This window comes from Typopeltis vanoorti, chromosome 7 (assembly GCF_054136105.1).
Source record: "Typopeltis vanoorti isolate ZY-2024b chromosome 7, IOZ_Tvanoo_1.0, whole genome shotgun sequence".
In the NCBI taxonomy this organism is placed as follows: Eukaryota; Metazoa; Arthropoda; class Arachnida; order Uropygi; family Thelyphonidae; genus Typopeltis; species Typopeltis vanoorti.
This window is the reverse complement of record NC_143555.1, coordinates 2,271,324-2,291,972: the sequence shown is the minus strand read 5'-3', so window position 1 is coordinate 2,291,972 and position 20,649 is coordinate 2,271,324. Positions and strand designations below refer to the sequence as shown.

The following is a 20,649-nucleotide window of genomic DNA, read 5'->3' as shown; positions in this document are numbered from 1 at the left end:
CCTGTCTCCTTATATCGCTTCCAAAGATATAATTCCTGTTTAATATTGTTTGTCATCCACTTTACTCCAAATTGTGTCCTCTTGTTCACTCGTGGTATATAACTTACCATTGCTGCTAACAAATATTCTTTCATAATTTCCCACGCACTAACAATATCCCGGCCTTCCAATTCCTCCCTCCATGAAACCTCCCCAAGTTGACATCTTAGTATATTATAATCACCTGCCTTATAATTTCACATACGTTCCAGTCTCTTTGATGCTCCTGCATGTCTATTCATTTTCCAAGTCAAAACCATATGGTCACTGTTTCCAGATGGTGGGAAAGATGTCATCTCAGTTATTATCAACTCATCTGATGCTATAACCAAATCCAAAACTCTTGAACCTCTTGTTCCCTCTATTACGTATTGCCTAAGACATTTGTCCCTCAAGAATTCTAGAAATTCCATTCCCTTATTGCTACATGCATCTTCCTCCCCGATTTATACTACTGTAGTTAAAATCTCCCATAACAATCATTCTTCTTGTACATGCCAAACTTACCTGTCTAAACATTTCCTGGTCCCCACCCTCTGTGCTCCTGGGTCTGTAGCAACACCCCACTAAATATCCTGTCTTGCCCACCTCTACTTCATACCATTTGCTTTCAAAATCATTAATGTCACTGCCTTCCAAAGTCTCCACTCTTAGAGGACATAGGTTGTCACTTATCATAAGCAGTACTCCACCGCCACGCTTTCCCTTCCTATCCTGCCGAAAAATGCTGTACCCAGCGACTTCTATTCCTGTCATTATATTCTCTTATGTCAACCACGTATTAGTGATCCCAATAATTTTTGGCGAGGCTGATGCTATCTGCGCCACCAATTCCTTTCCCTTATTCCGGATACTCCTGGCATTAGTATAAAGCATATACATGCCATTGTTTCTATACCCAGCATTATCCCCTCTAGACTCAAGTGGGCTCAGTGTTATCTGATGTCGTCCCCCTTCTCCCAAGTACCTATTCCCACAAGAGGCCAGCCACTACCATCCTCCCTGGGACACACACTTGTTCAGAACAACAATCTCTCCAGATGCTTACGTCTTTCCTCATTCAAATGTAAGCGGTCTCTCGCATACAATTCCTCTCTGTCCTCAAACGCACTCCAAGCATCCACATATTCCAGTTCTCACTTGTCACACATTCTAGCTATTATGTCATTCAATATTGCTGCTCTTCTGCTCAGCTCATCATTATCATACCTAGGCAACACACACATTATCTTTCTTTCCTCTCTGTGTCTTCTTTCGTACCACCTCAAGCAAGAATCTCATATCTCTCGCTGCCCTATTTATACCACCACTCAAGTCATTTGTTCCCACCATCACAATTATCTCATCCACCCTTTCACCCTCTTAACTGCAAAAGCCACACTTTCTATCATTCCTCCTGGCAAACACTCCTCGCGCATGCTATCTTGAACACCACGGATCATTGAGTCCCCATACATTATACCTCTTACCATTCCCCCTCTCCTATTGTTTCCATTTTCTCCTCTTCTATCATTCCCATACCTCTCTCTCATTCCCTCTCTCCTACTGTTTCCATTTTCTCCTCTTCTAGCACTCCCATACCTCTCTCTCATTCCGTCTCTCCTACTGTTTCCATTTTCTCCTCTTCTAGCACTCCCATACCTCTCTCCATTCTGTCACTCCTACTGTTTCCATTCTCTCCTCTTCTGGTGTTTCCATACCACTCTCTCATTCCCTCTCTTCTACTGTTTCCATTCTCTCCATTTCCACATCCAATTCCATTCTCTCCTCTTTTATCATTCCCAAATTTATCTCCTCTCCTATCATTTCCAAAACTCTCTCTCTCTCTCCCCTACTCCTATTTGCCTTGCATTTATCTCTTCCATTCTCCTAATCTCATCTTTCTCCCAAGACATTCCACCTCCTCTTTCAGCTCCTCTATCTCCCTCTGCAGGTCAGTCACTCTTAATCGAAGTTCACTCTCCCAAACAAAACCATCTCCTAAACTTTCACTCATGCCTTCTACACTATCAACTATTATTTTCTCATTCATATTTGTTTCTTCATTCTCTCCTACCACACTGCTCGTCTTCCTGTGTTCATTTCCTGTTCCTGGAGCAACAAGGTCAGTTATTGAGATATCTACTGTATTTATTTCCTCCTACTGCCTGCACTTTATGCACACATGCACCCCCCCCTCTCTCACAAGCCAGTTATCCAATTCCCGAGACACATACATACCGCAAATACTGCATGCCACAAGCTCCCTTATTATATTGCTTATAAAAGATTTCTTAAATGGCAGAGGACTGGGTGACACGCCATTTGTGACTGCAACTGAATCCGCCATCATTCGTTACTGCCGAGGGACTACTAGCATAACCGTTAATTATTTAAAATTGGTCGCTAATTATTAGGGAGTATAAATAAATAAGTAAAGCACAAACAAGTAAAAGCAAAACAAAACATTAAGTACACTAAATAAAAACTAAATACAGGAATGGAAACTTAACTTCGTCTTGTCTTCCACCGTTATGAATCCGACCCTGTCTTCTCGGTAACCAAAATACACAATATCGCAACAACAACTAACTTCAAAAAACAACCACTGAAGTACACTCGCATTCCAGAGAAACAATTTAGCACTCAAAAACGTAGAAATACGGACTATTCACCAATTAAAAAATCACTTTCTTCAGCACAGCTCAAATTCACCACCACGTGCACTTGATCAATGATTTCTGGTGTTGTTACACTTTTTTGGACATCCTTCACGTGGATCATCTTCAAGGCAATGTTTAAACTCGGCAGCCCATTTCTTAATTGTCAAAAACGAAGGAGAATAGTGCCCATAAAATTTTATGAATTTCGAATGAATTTCTTTTGGTGTTAAACCTTCTTTTACAAAGAATTTTATAACCGCATGATATTCAATTTTATCCATTTCAAGGGATACAGACAACACTTTTGCTTAAGAAAGCTGTATAAAACAAACTACTTGATTGAAAGACTTGCAATTTCACATGGATGCTTATGACAGATGTACCAACTTAGAAAAAAAAATCATGCTGATAGTGTTGCCATCTGTGGTTGAGTCTGAGAACTTTTCAGACCACCCTCATATACTGAACCAGCACGAAGATATCACTATCAACAATAACATAGTCAACAAACCAGGTCTTCGCTATGTTATTATAATTAGTATGTGACACCAAGGAGTTAAGTTCTTAGACTCATCACAGGAGGGTGCTTTACTCTATTCTACTGCACCCATTTCACCATATCCCCCTACTACTTAATCCTCCAACTACACACACAACCATCTTCACTACTTATTTCTCCAAGTACACACACAACCATCTTCACTACTTATTTCTCCAAGTACACACAACTCCATTTACTGCCCATTGCCACCAATGATAGTATTTTTTGTATGCAAATGGTGTGTGTGTTGTCATGGCCAGTTTTCCTGTACGTGGGATGAAAACTCCGAGTTTCTGGGAGAAAAAACCTTGTTTCCTCCATATGAGGTCAGCTAACTTGAAAAAAACTCAAAGATTTCCTCTCGTCATGACGATAATTGAACTAGGATCTTTTTCAACTGAAGGGGACAATGTCCTGTTGTTCTTCCCATTATGCAATGGAAGTACTTAAATATTTCAATGATTTCTCAACTGTCTCTCTCAACGTGAAACTGTGACCCTGACAAATCATATTTGGCATAAACCCAGCTTGTTACTCTGAGTTTCTCTTCAATAATCTTTCTTAGTTCATCTTCAAGTATGTTTGCATTAAATCTTCTCTGTAACACTCAGCAGGAATATTCCTCTGTAATTCTCTCATTATTACATGACACCTCCAAGGAGTCCAAAGATTCATTGAGGGAGGGCACCTACTCTGCAACTCTCCATTTCCACCAATCAGTCCACCAGCTACAACAAACTGCAACTACCATCATCATCTGCTACCATCACTACTACTATTTGCACAGACAATCACAAACATCCATGCCCACAGCAGGATTCGAACCCACAGCCTTTTGGCTGGAAAGTGGATATGCTAACAGCTTGGTCAATCAGGCCTCCCATTGTTTTATTTCACTTTTTACTGATAGTTGCTAAGAGTTCTACTCCAATATCAGGAATTTAACCTTCTGAACAGGATTTCATATTATGAATAATTAATAGCATGCTGGTGATAGAAGAATAGAAAATTTAATTAGGAAAGCTAATACAGAGACAGTTTCCTAACATTCTTATGATTTCTTCATATGTGAATGATAAATTAAAATTATATATAGCTAATGTGTGTGTGTGTGCATGCGTGAGTGCATGCATATGTGTGTGTAAGCATAGAGATGATGAAAAATAAACAAAACAAACTTACTTCAGTTTTTAGAATATGATCAAATTTTGTAGTTCCTTCATCAATAATTCCTGTATAAATTTCTTGAAGAAACACCGGAGGATTATCATTAGCATCAGCAAGAGAAACAATAAGTGAAATCACTGCTGTTTGACCTCTGCCTTTATCATCTGTGGCCTGATATGACAGATAATAAGTTGGACGAGTTTCAAAATCCAAACAATTTCCTGATCCAGGGGTCTCACAGTGAGCAACAGTGATTACTCCTGAAGTTGAATCCACATGAAATCTGGTGATTTACAAAAAAATCATTTATTAAATATCCACTTCATCTGTCTGTTAAATAATCATTTTGAAAATAAACAATGAATTAATAAAGCGATCTTATAAATATAAAATTAAGAGATTTTATATATATGAAAAGAGTAAGTTATATAAAACACAAAATCTGTTAACTATATGTAAAATTTTGAAAGACTCTGGGGAAGCAAGTAAAGGAATTTAATAATTACTTTGTGAAAATATGCATAGATTGGATAATGCAAATTGAGAAGACAAATGTACCTATAGATCTAATACAGGATAAGGAACCTGCAGATACCTTAATATGTTGGGCAAATAATAAGGCTGAATGTAGGGATGAATATTTCCCTTAGTAGTAAAGAAATGGGTGTTAAGAATAGTTAAACCACTCATGAATATTTTCGAAGAGCTGCTGATTGGATAATACTTACTGGAAATTTGCAAGAATGATATCAATTCAGTGCATGAAACAGAGAACTGCATGCCAGTTAGTCTCATAAGAGTTATTGGCAAACTACAAGCTATTGCCCCACTGCTTTGTTAAGCATCTACCTGAAACACCTTGAAAGACTGCTGTACAGTAGAATTCCTCCAACTGTCTACAACTGTCTAATAAATCAGCAAGACACACTTAGAATAATTTCACTGTTTGCTGAAATTATTCAGTGAACAAGCTGAAGAACTTTGACATACCCACATGGAAAAGAAAATACTGGCTAGTAATCAAGCTGAAAATAAACAGTCTAATTTTAAGGGCATCTGCTTCAGCAAACACAACACCATTCTTATCTTTTCTTAAAATAGCAAAATGAAGTAACATGTTTTGAATATTTCCTGTTAAATACTTCTGGTGAAAATTTTCAAACCAGTAAAAATATTAGTCAGAGTAGTTCCTTAAAATTCAGTTACTTAAAATTTAGTTCCTTGAGGGGAGCAGGATATAACTGGAATTCTTCAAAATTAGTATAAATTTTAAATGAATCTGAGAGAGAATATGTTTCAGTCAGTTTCACCATATCTGTTTACTGCAGTTAAGCACTAGATATTATTAAAATGGGTATTCTGGAAATAAATAAAATCTTTCCTTGCAAAATATCTGTTCCATTTGAAGTTAAAGGTGGAAGAAATGTTGTAGGATAACAGACATTCTCCTACAACATTTCTGGATAGTCTATTACAATTAAATTACTATCATTATTGCATGACACTGCAACGAATCCAAGGATTCATCATGGGAGTGCACTCTACTCTACACCATTAAACATATCCCTGTCTTCCCTATTACTTAATTCTCCACTTACACACAAAATGGCACCACCACCACCATCAATGCCATCTACTGCCTATCATCACCACCAACACAACCATTTTTTTTTTTTTTTACTGTAAATTGTGCATACTCTCCTGGCTGATTTGCTTGTACACAGGATGACAAATCCCAGTTTCCAGGAGGAAAAACACTGCTACACTCCAAGCGATCATTAAGATCCTATGCATCATTGCCATAATCTAATGTGTTGTCTTCAATACTTGTGCAATGCAACCTCTGAACTTCAGATCCTTGAACAACACCAGTCCAATATCTCTTTATCTCCTCAACTTCCTCTCATGAGAACAAGAATCAAACCTAGGTCTTTTCCAATTGAAGGGCATAATGTTCTGTTGATCTACTATGGCGACAACTATTCACAACTAAAAGTGAGTTATGCAACTTAAATAGAGCAAAGATCTATCTTAATCTGTAAATATTATGACAATCAATAAGTTGAAATTCTGCAAAAAAAGAATAAATGAATTTCAAATCATATGTATTGCAACAAATTATTATTATTATTAAACAAGACCTCATGGAGTCAAAGACTCATCTAGGAGGTCCTTTTATCTTACACACACATCTCATCATACCGTGTCTTAAACACATTCAAACTACTTGCAGACACCACGCTCTCAGGCAAGGCATTCCAATCACTCACAACTCTGCACGAAAAAAACCTGCCTCTCACTCCCTTACTCACACCCTCCTTATACAGTTTCCAGGGATGACCTCTGGTTCTCCCCTGATCTCCCACTATTCTCTGTAGAACTTCTCCACCATTGATCCTATAACAACCCCTTACCAACTTGTAGGTCTCTATCATATCTCCCCTCTTCCTTCTCTCCACGAGACTCTGCAAATTACATCTTTTCAATCTTTCCTCATACTCAACATTCCAGAGGTCAGAAACTACCTTAGTCAGTCGCCTTTGGACCCTTTCCAACATCTCTTCATCCTTCTGAAAACCCGGTGACCAAATCTGGGTACAATAGTCCAAGTGTGGCCTAATCAAAGCCTTATACATTGGAACAAGTATCTCCCTACTTCTACATGTCAGTGTCCTCCGCATCATTCCCAGAAGTCTTTGTGTTGTCTTCACAATTTTGGCGATGTGTCCCCTAAATTTTAGATCCTTATCCACTATCACCCCCAGATCTCTTATTTCCTCTACTTCCAACAATATATTCTTACCAAGCATAAATTCTGCATCCCATCTTTGTTTTCCAAATTTTAAAACTTTACATTTTGCAACATTGAACTCACATCCCCATTTGCTTGCCCAATCATTCAATTTATTCAAGTCTTCTTGCAAGGCCACAACATCTTCACTACTCTTTATGGTTCGTCCCAACTTTGCATCATCTGCAAACAACTGAATATCTCCATCCAAATCTTCACCAATATCATTAATATATAAGTTAAATAGTAATGGCCCTAAAACAGACCCCTGAGGCACTCCACTAGTGACTTTCCTTTTCCTGGATATTGCACCCCCATACACAACTTGTTGATACCTATCAGATAGCCAGTCTCCAATCCAATGCACTAATCTAATATCCAACCCCATCTGCTCTAGTTTGACTGTCAACTTATCATGAGGTACTCTATCAAAAGCCTTTGCGAAATCCAAGTATATTACTGTGTATCCTTCTCCTCTGTCCAAGGAAGCAGTCACTTTATTGTAATAAGTAAGTAGATTACTAAAACACGACCTCCCTTTAGCAAATCCATGCTGTCCATCAAAGATTATACCATTGTTGTCAACCCAACTCTGGATCCTAGTTCTCACAAGCTTCTCCAACAACTTAACCACAACACCTGACACACAGATAGGCCTATAGTTTGATGCTTGAGTTTGATCACCTCCTTTATGAAGTGGCACAATCTTGATGAAATCGTCATTCTAATAGTAAAAATTTAGCTTAATGATTTTCAATGCAAACATTGCACAAAAAGAATTTCAGCATTATTGTGAATAAAAATTGAAAGAACAAATTAAAAATTATTATTATTATTATTACATGACACCTCCAAGGAGTCCAAAGACTCATCGAGGGCACCTACTCTAAAACTCTGTCTCCATCACTCAATCCATCAACTACAGCAAATCGTATCATCTACACCAGTGCCATCTACTGACCACCACCACTACTAGATTTTCACAGACAATCACAAACATCCATGCCCAAGGCGGGATTCGAATCCAAAGCCTTTTGGCTTGAAAGTGGATGTGCTAACCACTCGGCCAACCAAACATTCATGTTTGGTATTATGGATGGTGTAAACAGAAGAGGTAGACCATACAGACAATGGATAGATAACGAAAAGGACTGTTGCGGAATGGGTTTATAGAAACTGATCACGCATTCCAAAGCATTCATTTGAAAAAATGATGGTATATTAATGATAAGTAAATTTATTACTAAGACTGATTTTCTTGACAAATTTCAAAATGGGTTATTTTCACATGTGGAAAATTCATTTACATTTCTTACAAACAAAGTAAATTGTAAAGCAAAAATATCATTAAAAGAAAATTTTTGTTATGTGAAATTCTATTTAAAAAAAAAAAAATTAGACCCAAACCAGTGGTTTGGTGGAGATATATTGTTGACAACATTTTCATCATATTGAGAAACACAGAAGCAGCACTTTTGGATTTCTTAGCTAACATTTCTTAGCTAAGAAAATTACAAAACAAGTGGATGGACATATTAACCTAATGGTTTACCACAAACTGACTCACACTGGCTGGTATCTGCACTTTTCTTCTTCACATCATATATCTCAAAAGTTGAGTATCATACATATGCTCAAAAACAGAGCTACTTGCATCATAACAGAAGAGAAAACTTTCAAGGATGAATTAACTCACATATCAGAAACCCTGAAAGATGAAGGCTATCCAAAAAATTTAATTCAAAAGATACTTTTCTCCAACCCCTCCCAACACCATCCAAAAAAACTTAGAATACAAATCTTCCATTGCCTTTCCTTATGCTGGGATAGTTTCACAGAAGATTGCAACACTTCTTAAACCATATGAAATAAGAGTAACTTTCAAGCCAATTAAGAGAGTCCGTAATTTGTTAAGCTCATCGAAGGATAACAATGCTTTCTTCAAACATCCTGGTGCTTACAACATCTCTTGTTCATGTGGTTTAAATTATGTAGGACAAATAAATTTAGTTTAATCCTTTATCCAAGTGTGAGCAAACAAAGTTTGCGCCTGAAAGTATCTTCAGGACTGGGGTAAGGTGGTACAACACCACAGCACTCCTTGCAAAGGTGGAGCAAGATACCAACACTCCTATCTCAGTATCTCCCATAATGCAAAACACGTCTCCTTGCAGATATGTCTAATGTTATGCATTAAGGGAAGGGCCACAACCCAGACTAGTTTCGACCTTTATTGAGGTCTCTTCAGTGGGAGCCAGGCCCAAGAGATGTTGGTGATTTATCAATTAAAAACTGTTGCCATGTGCTAGAAATTAATATTAATAAATAATATTATTAAAAATATTAAAATTGATAAACCACCGACTTCTGTATGTATTTTGTAATCTGGTTCCTTTGACAGCTTGTTTCTACACACTGATGATGCACTGTTATTTTCAGTACAAAATCTTATTATTATTATCCAGGCCTCCATGGAGTCAAAAGACTCATCGTGGGAGGTCGTTTTTAGGAAAATCAAAATCTATCATACCACTCCTTGAACCCATTAACCAACCCCACTCCAACCACTCTCTCAGGCAATGCATTCCAAGGTTCAACCACCCTCCATGCAAAGAAACCACTCCTCACACTCTTGCGCACAGCCTCCTTTTGTAACTTCCAGGGATGGCCCCTTGTCATCACTCCTTCCCGCTGTTCCACCAAGTGAAAGAACTCTCCAATGTCTACCCTGTAACTGCCACTCATTAGTATGAAAGTCTCGATCATATTACCTCTCCTTCTTCTAATCCACCAAACTCTGTAATTCACATTCCCTCAGTCGATCCTCATAACTCATATTGTACAGTCCTGAAACCATCTTTGTTATCCGTCTCTGTACCCTTTCCACAGTCAATTTATCCCCTTCTAATCCTGGGGACCAAATCTGAGAACAATAGTGTGGTCTGATCAGGGCCTTATACAACAGAATGATAACTCTTATCTCTGCAGGTCAGCATCCTTCTCAGAATTGCAGCAATCCTCTGAGTTACCCTTACCACCTTTGCAATATGCTCCCTGAATTTCAGTTTTCTATCAATCATCACCCCCAGATCTCTTGTCTCTCCTACCTCCTCCAATCAAGTACGCATCCTCCCATCGATGGATCCCAAACCTCAAGACTTTACATTTTGCTGCATTGAACTGACAATCCCATTTATTTGCCCATCTGTCTAGTTTATTCAAATCCTCTTGCAGGGCTGCCACATCTGCACTATTACTGATAACCCTTCCCAACTTCACATCATCCGCAAACAACTGAATGTCCCCTTGCAATCCATTGACAATACCATTGATATAAAGACTGAACAATAATACAGGTCCCAGTACTGAGCCCTGTGGAACCCCACTTGTAACCTTCTGTTTCCTTGATATTGTCCCATCATACACAACTCTCTGATACCTATCAGTCAGCCAATCTTGAATCCATTTGACTAACCAGACATTTAAACCCATGTGCTGCAACTTAAATATCAGCTTATCATGTGGCACCCTGTCAAACGCCTTTGCAAAATCCAAAAAATTGGCAGTATATGCCTTTCCCTCATCAACTGCACTTGTCACTTTATTATAAAAGACAATCATATTACTAAAGCAAGAGCGCCCCTTAAGAAATCCATGTTGATTCTCACAGATAACATTACCCTCATCTGCCCAATGCTGTATACGGTCCTTCACTACTTTCTCCAATATCTTACTAACTACTGATGACACACAAACTGGCCTATAATCAGACACTTCCAGTCTGCTACTGCCCTTATGCAATGGCACTGTCTTATCTTCCTTCCATTCCCTGGGTACCCTTCCTTTAGCCAGACTTTTATTGAAAAGCCAGGTTAACAGAGCTGTCAGTTCTTTAACACATTCTCTCAAAACCCGTGGTGAAATACCATCTGGTCCAACAGCTTTATTGGTATCCAGAGTACTCAGTATTTGGAACACACTCTCCTCTTGCACATCTAAACCCAGATCCTGCCCTGTCGCTCTAGTATTAAAACCTCCTCCAGGATGAAATACTCCAATAAAGTGCTCATTGAACAACTCCACTATGTCCTCTGCATTAGTCACTCTATTCCCACTTTTATCTTGCAATGTCATTCTTCCACAATTGTTTCTCTGCCTACTGGCCATATAGCTAAAAAATACCATAGGATTTTTTTTTTTTTTTTTTAATCTTAGGGCCAATCTCTTCTCATATTCCAGTTTTGCCTTCCTCACCATTCTGGTCACTCTCCTGGCCTGCGTCTTATATTCTTCGTGCATCTGTCCTCCACCCCTCTCCTTGTATATCTTCCATAATCTCTTTTTCAACTGCAGTTCCTGTTTGATATCGTTTGTCATCCACTTTACACCAAATTGTGTCTGCTTCTTCACCCTGTGGAATACAGCTTACTATTGCTATATATCTGTACTTTCATTTCATTAAAGTTAATTACTGTGGTTATCGTGTAATTTATTATTTATAGTCACGTTACAGGTAATAATCACATCAGAAAATAAACCTGTTCATGATTTTATTCTTTGAAAGTCATAAGATGGCTTGCTTATTTCATCAAGTTTGCTGGTAGCATAGTTAAGTGGTATATGATATACTTACAGGTTTGAGAAAATAATTAAAAAAAAATTTTTTTTTTATTAACACCAGACCTCCATGGAATCAAAAGCCTTATCATGAGAGGCAAACACTGTTAAACCATGTTTTTAAACTCATTTAATGTATCTGCATTCACCACAATGTCAGTCAAAGCATTCAACTCACCAAACACTCTCCATGCAAAGAACCTTATGCCCCTGCTCGCAACCTCCTTATACAATTTCTAGTTATGTCCCCTTGTTCTATCTCCTTCCACCGTTCTACAAAAAATTTCTTCCACATTAACCTGCTAAAAACCCTTTACCAACTTAAATGTCTCAATCATATCCCCTCTCTTCCACTTATTCACAAGGCTTTGCAAAGTGCACTCCCTCAATCTATCCCACATCCCAAAGGCCAGTTATCAAATCTTGCATTTCAGCAATTTCACTCTGAGGCTTTCTACAGCACATTATTCTGTTTCCTCATTCACGCTTCTTTTTTCTCCCTTATCCCTTACTTTCACTTCTTTATTTCACTCTCTCAACCAAGATAGCGTCTGTTCCATTTTGGTTTCTTTCCTTTACTCTAACCTTCACTGTTTCGCATTTGTTAACTCACAGAGTAACAAAATATAGCACTTTCTACAAATCCAGTCTTCCTCTCTTCTCCTGTTCAGTCTCTCCACAAATGTATCTTTCAGATTTCCGCATGCATATATGTTTCACAACATTGAATGATTTTTGAAAAATTTACACTATTAATTATATTTGATTTTCATGTTGCTGGCTTTCTCAAGCCATTAGTAGCTCACCTAGTTGACCTCGTGTATATTACGTTCCATGCAAATTCAAGATTCAAAAATTCAATAAGGAAAGTCAGTAACAAATCTACAAGGCCAATTATTATTATTACAGGCTACTCCATCTATCATACTTTGCGTTGAACTCATTCACAGTAATAACATTTTGTACACTAATGCCAGGAGTATTAGGAACAAGAAGGAAGAGTTTTTGGCCATGGTTGGCACTTCCAGGCCAGAGGTTGTCGGTATTAGTGAAACATGGCTGACAGAAGATGATAAAGCTAGTGGGATTGAATGCGACGGGTATAGCGTGTTCAGGAGTGACAGGGTGAATAAAAAGGGGGGAGAAGTGTTATTGATGATTGCTGATGATCTTCAGCCAAGGAGTATAGAAGTTGAACTGCATGATGGGGAAAAAAGCGCATCTGAGGCTGTTTGGTGTGAGATACAATCCAGCAGAACAAAATATACAATTGGGTGCTGCTATAGACTGGGTGATGGAGTGGATAGTGGGGATAGTATGCATAAGCAAATAGAAGAAATGAGTGGAAGAAGGGTAATTATTATGGGTGATTTCAATTATGGTAACATTGACTGGAAAGAGGAGAGGGCACATGGGAGGAAGGAATTGGATTTTATGCGGTTATTAAGGGACAACTATCTACGGCAACATGTATTGGAAAATACCAGGGGGCAGAGAGTGCTGGACCTAGTAATTGCAACCGAGAATGTGGCTGTAATGAACATGACCATGTTGCCACCAATTGGTGAGAGTGACCATAAAGTCATGACTTGGGAGGTGGCTAAAAGAGTCGAATTTACAATTAAGACAGGGTACATGTGGAATTACCGGGCTGGTAAGTATGACAAGCTTAGGTGTGTGCTTGGCTCAATGCCATGGCATGTAAAACTGCAAGGGCTGGATGTTGATAGTGCATGGGAGGTGGTTAAGAACTGTTTGCAGGAGGCAATGGTTGACTGTATACCAAGAGTCCGAATAATAAATCAATTAGGGATTAAATGGATGAATAACACTATTAAGCTTGAGCTGCAAAAAAAGAAACAATTGTGGAGGAATTTTAAGGAGAAGGGTGACCATCAGGCGCAGGAAAAGTATAAAGCTCAGGCCAGGATGGTAACAAGGGTGGTAAGAAAAGCAAAAGCAGATTACGAAAGGAAATTGGCCATGCAGGCTAAAGAGAATCCCAAACAGTTTTTTCAATATGTTGCAAGTAAAAGGAAAAATGCTCATGGTAGAATGATCTTAAAAAATGCTGAGGGTAGGGAGGTAACTGAATCAGTTGATATTGTGGAATTACTGAGCGAGCACTTTGCAAGAGTATATCACCCAGGTGGTGACTTTGCAGGAATGGAAGAACCAACAGCTTATACTGGAATTGTGATGAATGAAGTAGAGGTAACTAGTCTATTACAGAACCTCAATGTCAATACATCTGTGGGATTGGATGGTATACCAGCTCGTGTCGTACGTGAAGCGGCCAAAGAATTGTCAGTGCCCTTGACCATTGTTTAATTTGAGCCTGAGGACTGGGTCAGTCCCAAGGGGGTGGAAAGAGGGGAAAATAGTTCCACTGCACAAAGGTGGTTCCAAGGCTGCTGTTGAAAATTACCGGCCAATCAGCATAACAGGAATCATTATCAAGGTCTTAGAGAAAATAGTCAAGAGGAAAATACAAGATTGGATAGAAGAAAATGGGATACTGTATCGGGGACAGCATGGTTTTGTGAAGGGTAGGTCATGCCTCAGTAACTTGCTCACATATTATAACACAGTGACGGCTGAACTGGATAAGGGTAATGGGTTTACGGTGATTCTACTGGACCTTGCCAAGGCCTTTGACAGGATACCACATGGAATTCTAATCAGTAAATTGCAGCATATGGGAATGGACATAGGGTTGGTGAGATGGATAGGAGGGTGGTTGACGGAGAGATATCAGAGAGTGGTTTACTCAGGAGTAGAGTCTACAAGACGGCCTGTGACTAGTGGTGTGCCACAAGGATCTGTTCTTGGACCACTGCTGTTTAATTTGTTCATAAATGATATAGGAAAGGATCTGAGAGGAACAGTTCATTTGTTTGTGGATGATGCGAAGTTGGGTAGGGCAATAGTGAATGCAGATGACGTCAAATTTTTGCAGGATGATTTGGATAAATTGGAGGTCTGGGCTAAGGAGAATGGATGTCAGTTTAATGTGGCAAAATGTAAGGTTATGCATTTTGGGGTGAAAAGATTGGAGGCAGTTTACTGCATTGGTGGAACCGTGCTCCAGGAAATTGATGAGGCACGAGATTTAGGAGTGTTGGTAGATAAGGAATTGAAATTTATAGGACACATTGCAAAAGTGGCCAAATCAGCTCATCAAATCACTTGGTTGCTGAAGAATACGTTGACAAGCAGAGACAAGCAGGTTATTGTTCCTCTGTATCGAGCCTTGATAAGACCCCATCTAGACTACTGTGCTCAGATTTGGTCACCTAGGTTTCTTCTTGATGGGGAGGAGGTGGAGAGGATCCAGAGGCGAGTGACCAAGATGATAGCAGGTCTGTGGAATGAACCATATGAGAACAGGTTGAGGATTTGTGGGTTGCAAAAATTGGTTGATAGGCGGAGGAGGGAGATATGATTGAGACATTCAAATTACTGAAGGGTTTCTATAAAATTAATTCAGAAGATATTTTTGAGAACAGGGCTGGTTGTGGGAGGACTAGGGGACATCCATGGAAACTGGGCAAAAGTGTGGTTAGTAAAGGTGTTAGAGCTGGGTTCTTTACTTTTAGAGTAGTGAATGAGTGGAATGCGCTCCCTGAGTCTGTGGTGGATGCTGTGACAGTGAATGAGTTTAAAGCGAGGTATGATAGGTACTGTATGAATGTCAAATAGTTGTGATGAATATGATTTGGGGCCTCCCTCGATGAGTCTAATGACTCCCTGGAGTTGCCCGTAATAATAGTAATAATAATAATAACACCTAAAACAGATGATTGCAACCTATTCCACTCACTCACTCACCACTCTCCAAGCAAAAAAAATCTAGTTCTAAAACCCTTGCTAACTACATTCTTGTTCAGGTCTAAGGAAGGCCACTAGTTCTCCCACCACCAGATCTGTTCTGAAAACTTTCCTCTGAATTAATCTTGTAAAAGCCCCTCAAGTAATCTATATGTCTCAATTATATCACCCCTTTTCTGTCTATCAACTAGTTTTCTGTAACCCACAAATCTTCAACCTGTTCTTGTAAGGTTCATTCCATAGACCTGCTACCATCTTGGTCACTTGCCTCTGGATCCTCTCCACCTCTTCCTCATCACCAAAAAAAAACCGCAGCACCCAGATCTGAATGCAATAATCAAGATGGGGTCTTATCATGGCTCAATAAAGAGGAATAATAACCTGTTTGTCTTTGCTTGTCAAAGTATTCTTCAGTAACTAAGTATCTGATGAGCTGCTTTAGCCACTTTTGCTATGTGTCCCCTAAACTTTAACTCCCTGTTCACTAACACTCTCAAATCTCTGGCTCTGTCAATTTCCTGGAGTACCGTTCCAGCAATGTGGTATACTGCTGATAATCTTTTCACCCCAAAATGCATAACCTTACACTTTGCCACATTAAACTGACTTCCATTCTCTTTTGCCATCTTTTACAAAGAATTTTATAACCGTACGATATACTCAATGTTATCCATTTCAAGGGATACAGACAACACTTTTGCTTCAGGCGGCTGTATAAAATAAACTACTTGATGGAATGACTTGCAATTTCATATGGATGCTTATGACAGATGTACCAACTTAGAAAAAAAATCTTGTCGATAGTGTTTCCATCTATTGTCGAGGCCAAGAACGTTTCAGACCACCCTCATATATCAGTCTTTACTCAATTCATTAAATTTAGTTTTATTTTCCTAATTTTGCATCATCATCAAATAACTTGATATTTCCACTTAAATTGTTTCCTATATCATTGATGTATAAATTAAATGGCAGCAGTCAGTATACCCCCGTGGTACACCAACAAACACCTCCCTTCTCCTTTGAAGTATATCCATCAGCACCTTCCTAATACATATCATCAGCTTCGTGTCTACCCACATTTATGGAACAGAGTTCCATGTGATATCCTGTGGAATGCCTTTGCACTATCACTATGTTCTATTATCACTATGTGTGCGTTTTCTTTATCCATCTCAACTGCTGCCTTGTTTATAAAAAAAGTGAGCAAATTACTAATACCCACCCCCTTCACAAAACCATGCTGCTCCCATTGAGTATCGTATTCCTGTCCATCCATTCCTGAAATGATCACCACTCCTTGGATAATAATTAATATGTAATTTCCTACCTCTGTCTTGGAGCCTACCTTATATAATGAAACTATTTTGACTTCTTTCCATTTCCTTGGCACCTTTTCAAAGTTTGCACATTCCTTAATACATTTTTTGAAGAATGACAAATTATGCCCTTAGAATGGAAAATCACATAATTTAATTCTTGTAAGGACAAGGGGTATATCTATGGGCTTGAAGGTGAGTTAGCTAATTTCATGCAGTGGTAGCATGCTTATTTTCTGATGGAACTGGTTTTTCATTCTGCATACATATTAGTAAATCAGCCAGGCAGATGCAATTAACAGATTAAAATACCTTTGCAGAAGGTAGATGACAGAGAGTAACATTATGCAGACAGCAGATTAAGTAGTACAGACGATGGGTTGTGTTGAGTAGAGTAGTGACACCCCCCCCCATGGAGGAGAAATCCCTATCCACCACATCCTCCTAATGTGGTGGATAGGGGAATGACTCTCAGATATGAGTAGTGGGAGGCAAATGATATACCTCCTGTGGACCTACAGACAACAACAGAGTGTCCACAGTGGATGGCTGCAAAAAAAAAAGCATCTGTTCCCCATGCCAGGGGTGGCTGAAAGAATTGACACTCATCTGACCATTAAGGTTGGTCAGATGAGTGTCAATTCATCTGACAAGGGATACAGACTGTACTACTTAACAGTTGGATTGACAAGATTGAAAGAAGTGCAACATAATTAAAACAAGCAAGAAACAAATTATCAGTAGGAACATGGAATATCTCCATACTTTATGGGCTCCTGGGAAGCCAGCCTTACTTTGCAAGGAGATGGAATGATACTGATATAACATCCTTGGATTAGTGGAGATCAGCTGGATAGAGTAAGAGAGATGAAAGGTGGAAAAATCATCTGGTCTGGCAATAGTATAAAACATGAGGCAGGAGTTGAATTTCTGCTCAGTAAACGAGGAAGAGAAGCATTATTAGGATAAAAAAAAAAAGTAAATGAAAGAATAACGATGGCAAGATTTGCAGCAAACCATTTAACATCACATGGTCAGGACTATTCACCCACTTCAGAAAGTACTATAGAAGAAATAGTTATTCCGTAGCAACTTGGAAATAAGCACCAAAGAGAGTTACTCTAATTATTGAAGAAATTGGAAATGAAAAGATTTTAAAAGATAATTAACCTCCCAACCGGCCGGTGTGGATGAAATATTTAACACTCCCTAGCTTTTTTCATGGATCAAAACTTCGTCGGCATTCTACCTTTTATCATGCCATTACCTTCCTCCACCGTTAATCTCGTTATGGCTATTCTATAGCATTAGTGGATTAACTGTTGCTGAGTGACCTTTGTGTCACCTCCCCCTGTCTTTACGTCTATTGTGTTGCTTAGAATTTCATTTACTGTCCTAAGTTATTTGACCTTTCTTGCCTCTAGAATGATTTATTGTGTCTCTTCCCAAAAATTGAAACCAATTTCACATATGCGAAAAAAAAATCAATCCTGAAATGCCCACTGATCAGTTTTGCAATGAATCTATTTAGTGATAGTGAATTTGGTGTATTTTATTCTACAAATCAGATAGAGGGCACTAGTGGGTCAAGCGCTACGGACGTGTTTTGAAGAGCTCCTGATTCAGATAAGTTTTACTAGGAATAATTAAGTATATATGCGTAATTGTTTAAGTAAGAGCGGCTGTAAACGTTGTACGCTACCGATATTATTAGTGTGGGGTTTTTTTTCTTGCTTAAACTAAATATGAAAACGTTAATATTAGACCTAGTAACCTGCAGAGAAAAAAAAAAAAATTGGCGGCGGCATTGTCATTCCATGATTTTAATTTGGATTTCAGTCGGTTCGTTAAGTGCGAGGTCTGTTATATGTATTCCTTCGATTACATAAATGATTTGTGGATGTTTAGTGCGGATGGAAGAAGGGTGTGTGCGAAATGTGACCTGAACGAGGAATTGATGAATGCGAATATGAAGTTGATGACAGAAAGTGCTAGTACTGATTGTGTCGCGAGTGCACATTTGAAAGAGAAGGATGATGAGTAAGACAGGCGAAAAAATGTTAAAAAATCAGGAAAAAAGAAAAAGAGCGATTTGACAACCGTAACGGATGTTAAAAGGGACGAAAGTGACGCAGAAAGAAACGAAATTGAGAGAACGAATGAAAGTAGAAATGGCATGATGCAGAAATCGCAAGTAAAAAAAATCGAAAGAATGAATGATAGCGAAAAAAAAAATGACTGATGGCGAAAGTTGGACGCATGTTGGAACGAAAGTACTGAACCAAAGAAAGATGAATGACAGTAAAAGTGAGAAGAATGATAGCGAAAGTTGGATGCATGTTAGTCCGAAAGTACGGAAACAAAGAAAGATATGTGAGAGTGAAAGTAAGAAGAATGATAATGAAAGTTGGACGTATGTTGGACCAAAAGTACGGAAACAAAGAAGGATGAATGAGAGGGAAAGTGAGAAGAGGGGGTTGAAAGTTAGAAAGATTTAATGATAGAGTGAATGTGTCGCGAGGTTCGGAAGGTGAATTGGATTGGATGAAGCAAGAAATGAAATGGATGCGGAATGATATTAAGAGAATTCAGGTCAAAACTATTAAAATAAATCATGATGGCATGAAAGAGTTAACAAAAGCTGAGCGAGTGGCGTTGTATGGCGACTCCATTATTAAAGGTGTGCTAGAGGATAAAATGCACAAGGTATGTTTTCCAGGCGGTAAAATGAGTAGAGTGATTGAGGCATTGAATATGAGGAGGGAACGAGAAAAAGAGTTAATTGTATTAATTGGTACAAATGATTTGAGAGAGAACAAAGAGCATGTCAAAATGAATGTCAGGAGACTGCTTGAAAAGATAAAGGAGAATAGTGTGACAGGAAGGGTGGTCAGTGTGCTGCCTAGGTATGATTGTGGTGAAATGAGGCGGAGAGCAAGGATTATGAATGATATTCTGGCTGAAATGTGTGAGGAGATGGGAGTACAGTTTGTTAATGTGTGGAATGAGTTTGAGGGACGAAGTGAGCTGTATGGGAGCGATGGACTGCATTTGAGTGGTTATGGTGTGAGTCGCTTGGAGAGACTGCTGCTGGAAAGTGGAGAAGTGAATAGAGAGAATGAATCAGATCGAGAGGGGAGTGATGTGGAAGAGCAGGAGAGTAAGACAGGAGAGATTGAAGGAGTGGAAATGAATGGGGAAGTGAGTGGTATGAGTATAGAAAATGAGAGAATGGGTGTGCAAGAGGAGCAGGGAAACGGGGAGGCTCAGAGTGGACAGGGATACACAGCATGAGAAAGGTGGATGCTCCAAGAGGAGGTGAGAGCATGTGTAGGCAGGAAAGTAATGTGATGATCAGGGATCAAAAGGAAACAGATGGAATTGCAAAGGGTTCTAAAATGAAGAAGCAGAAAGGGAAATGGCCCCAGTCCAGCATGGAGAGATCACATCGAGTGAGTGGTATCAGTGGAACTAGCTGTAGATCCAGAAATGAGTTGTTGTGTTTGTATACCAATGCTAGAAGTATAAGAAACAAGGCAGATGAAATGGTTGCACTAATTGCGTCTGTGCACCCAGAGATTGTCGGAATAAGTGAGACATGGTTAGATGAGGATGACATCCTGACAGGAATAGAGATGGAAAGGTATGATGTGTTTCATGAGGATAGAAGGGGTAAAAAGGGAGGGGGAGTGCTATTGATGA

At 39.0% G+C, this 20,649-nt stretch overlaps 1 protein-coding gene across 1 annotated transcript in view; it reads right to left on the bottom strand.

Moving 5' to 3' along the window:
• Positions 1-20,649, bottom strand: part of Cad87A (cadherin 87A) — a 1,045,423-nt gene that overhangs the window by 551,221 nt on the left and 473,553 nt on the right. The window contains exon 16 of the mRNA XM_090395555.1: positions 4,405-4,672. Within this exon, the coding sequence (XP_090251681.1) occupies positions 4,405-4,672 (268 nt within the window). The remainder of the gene's footprint in view (positions 1-4,404; positions 4,673-20,649) is intronic.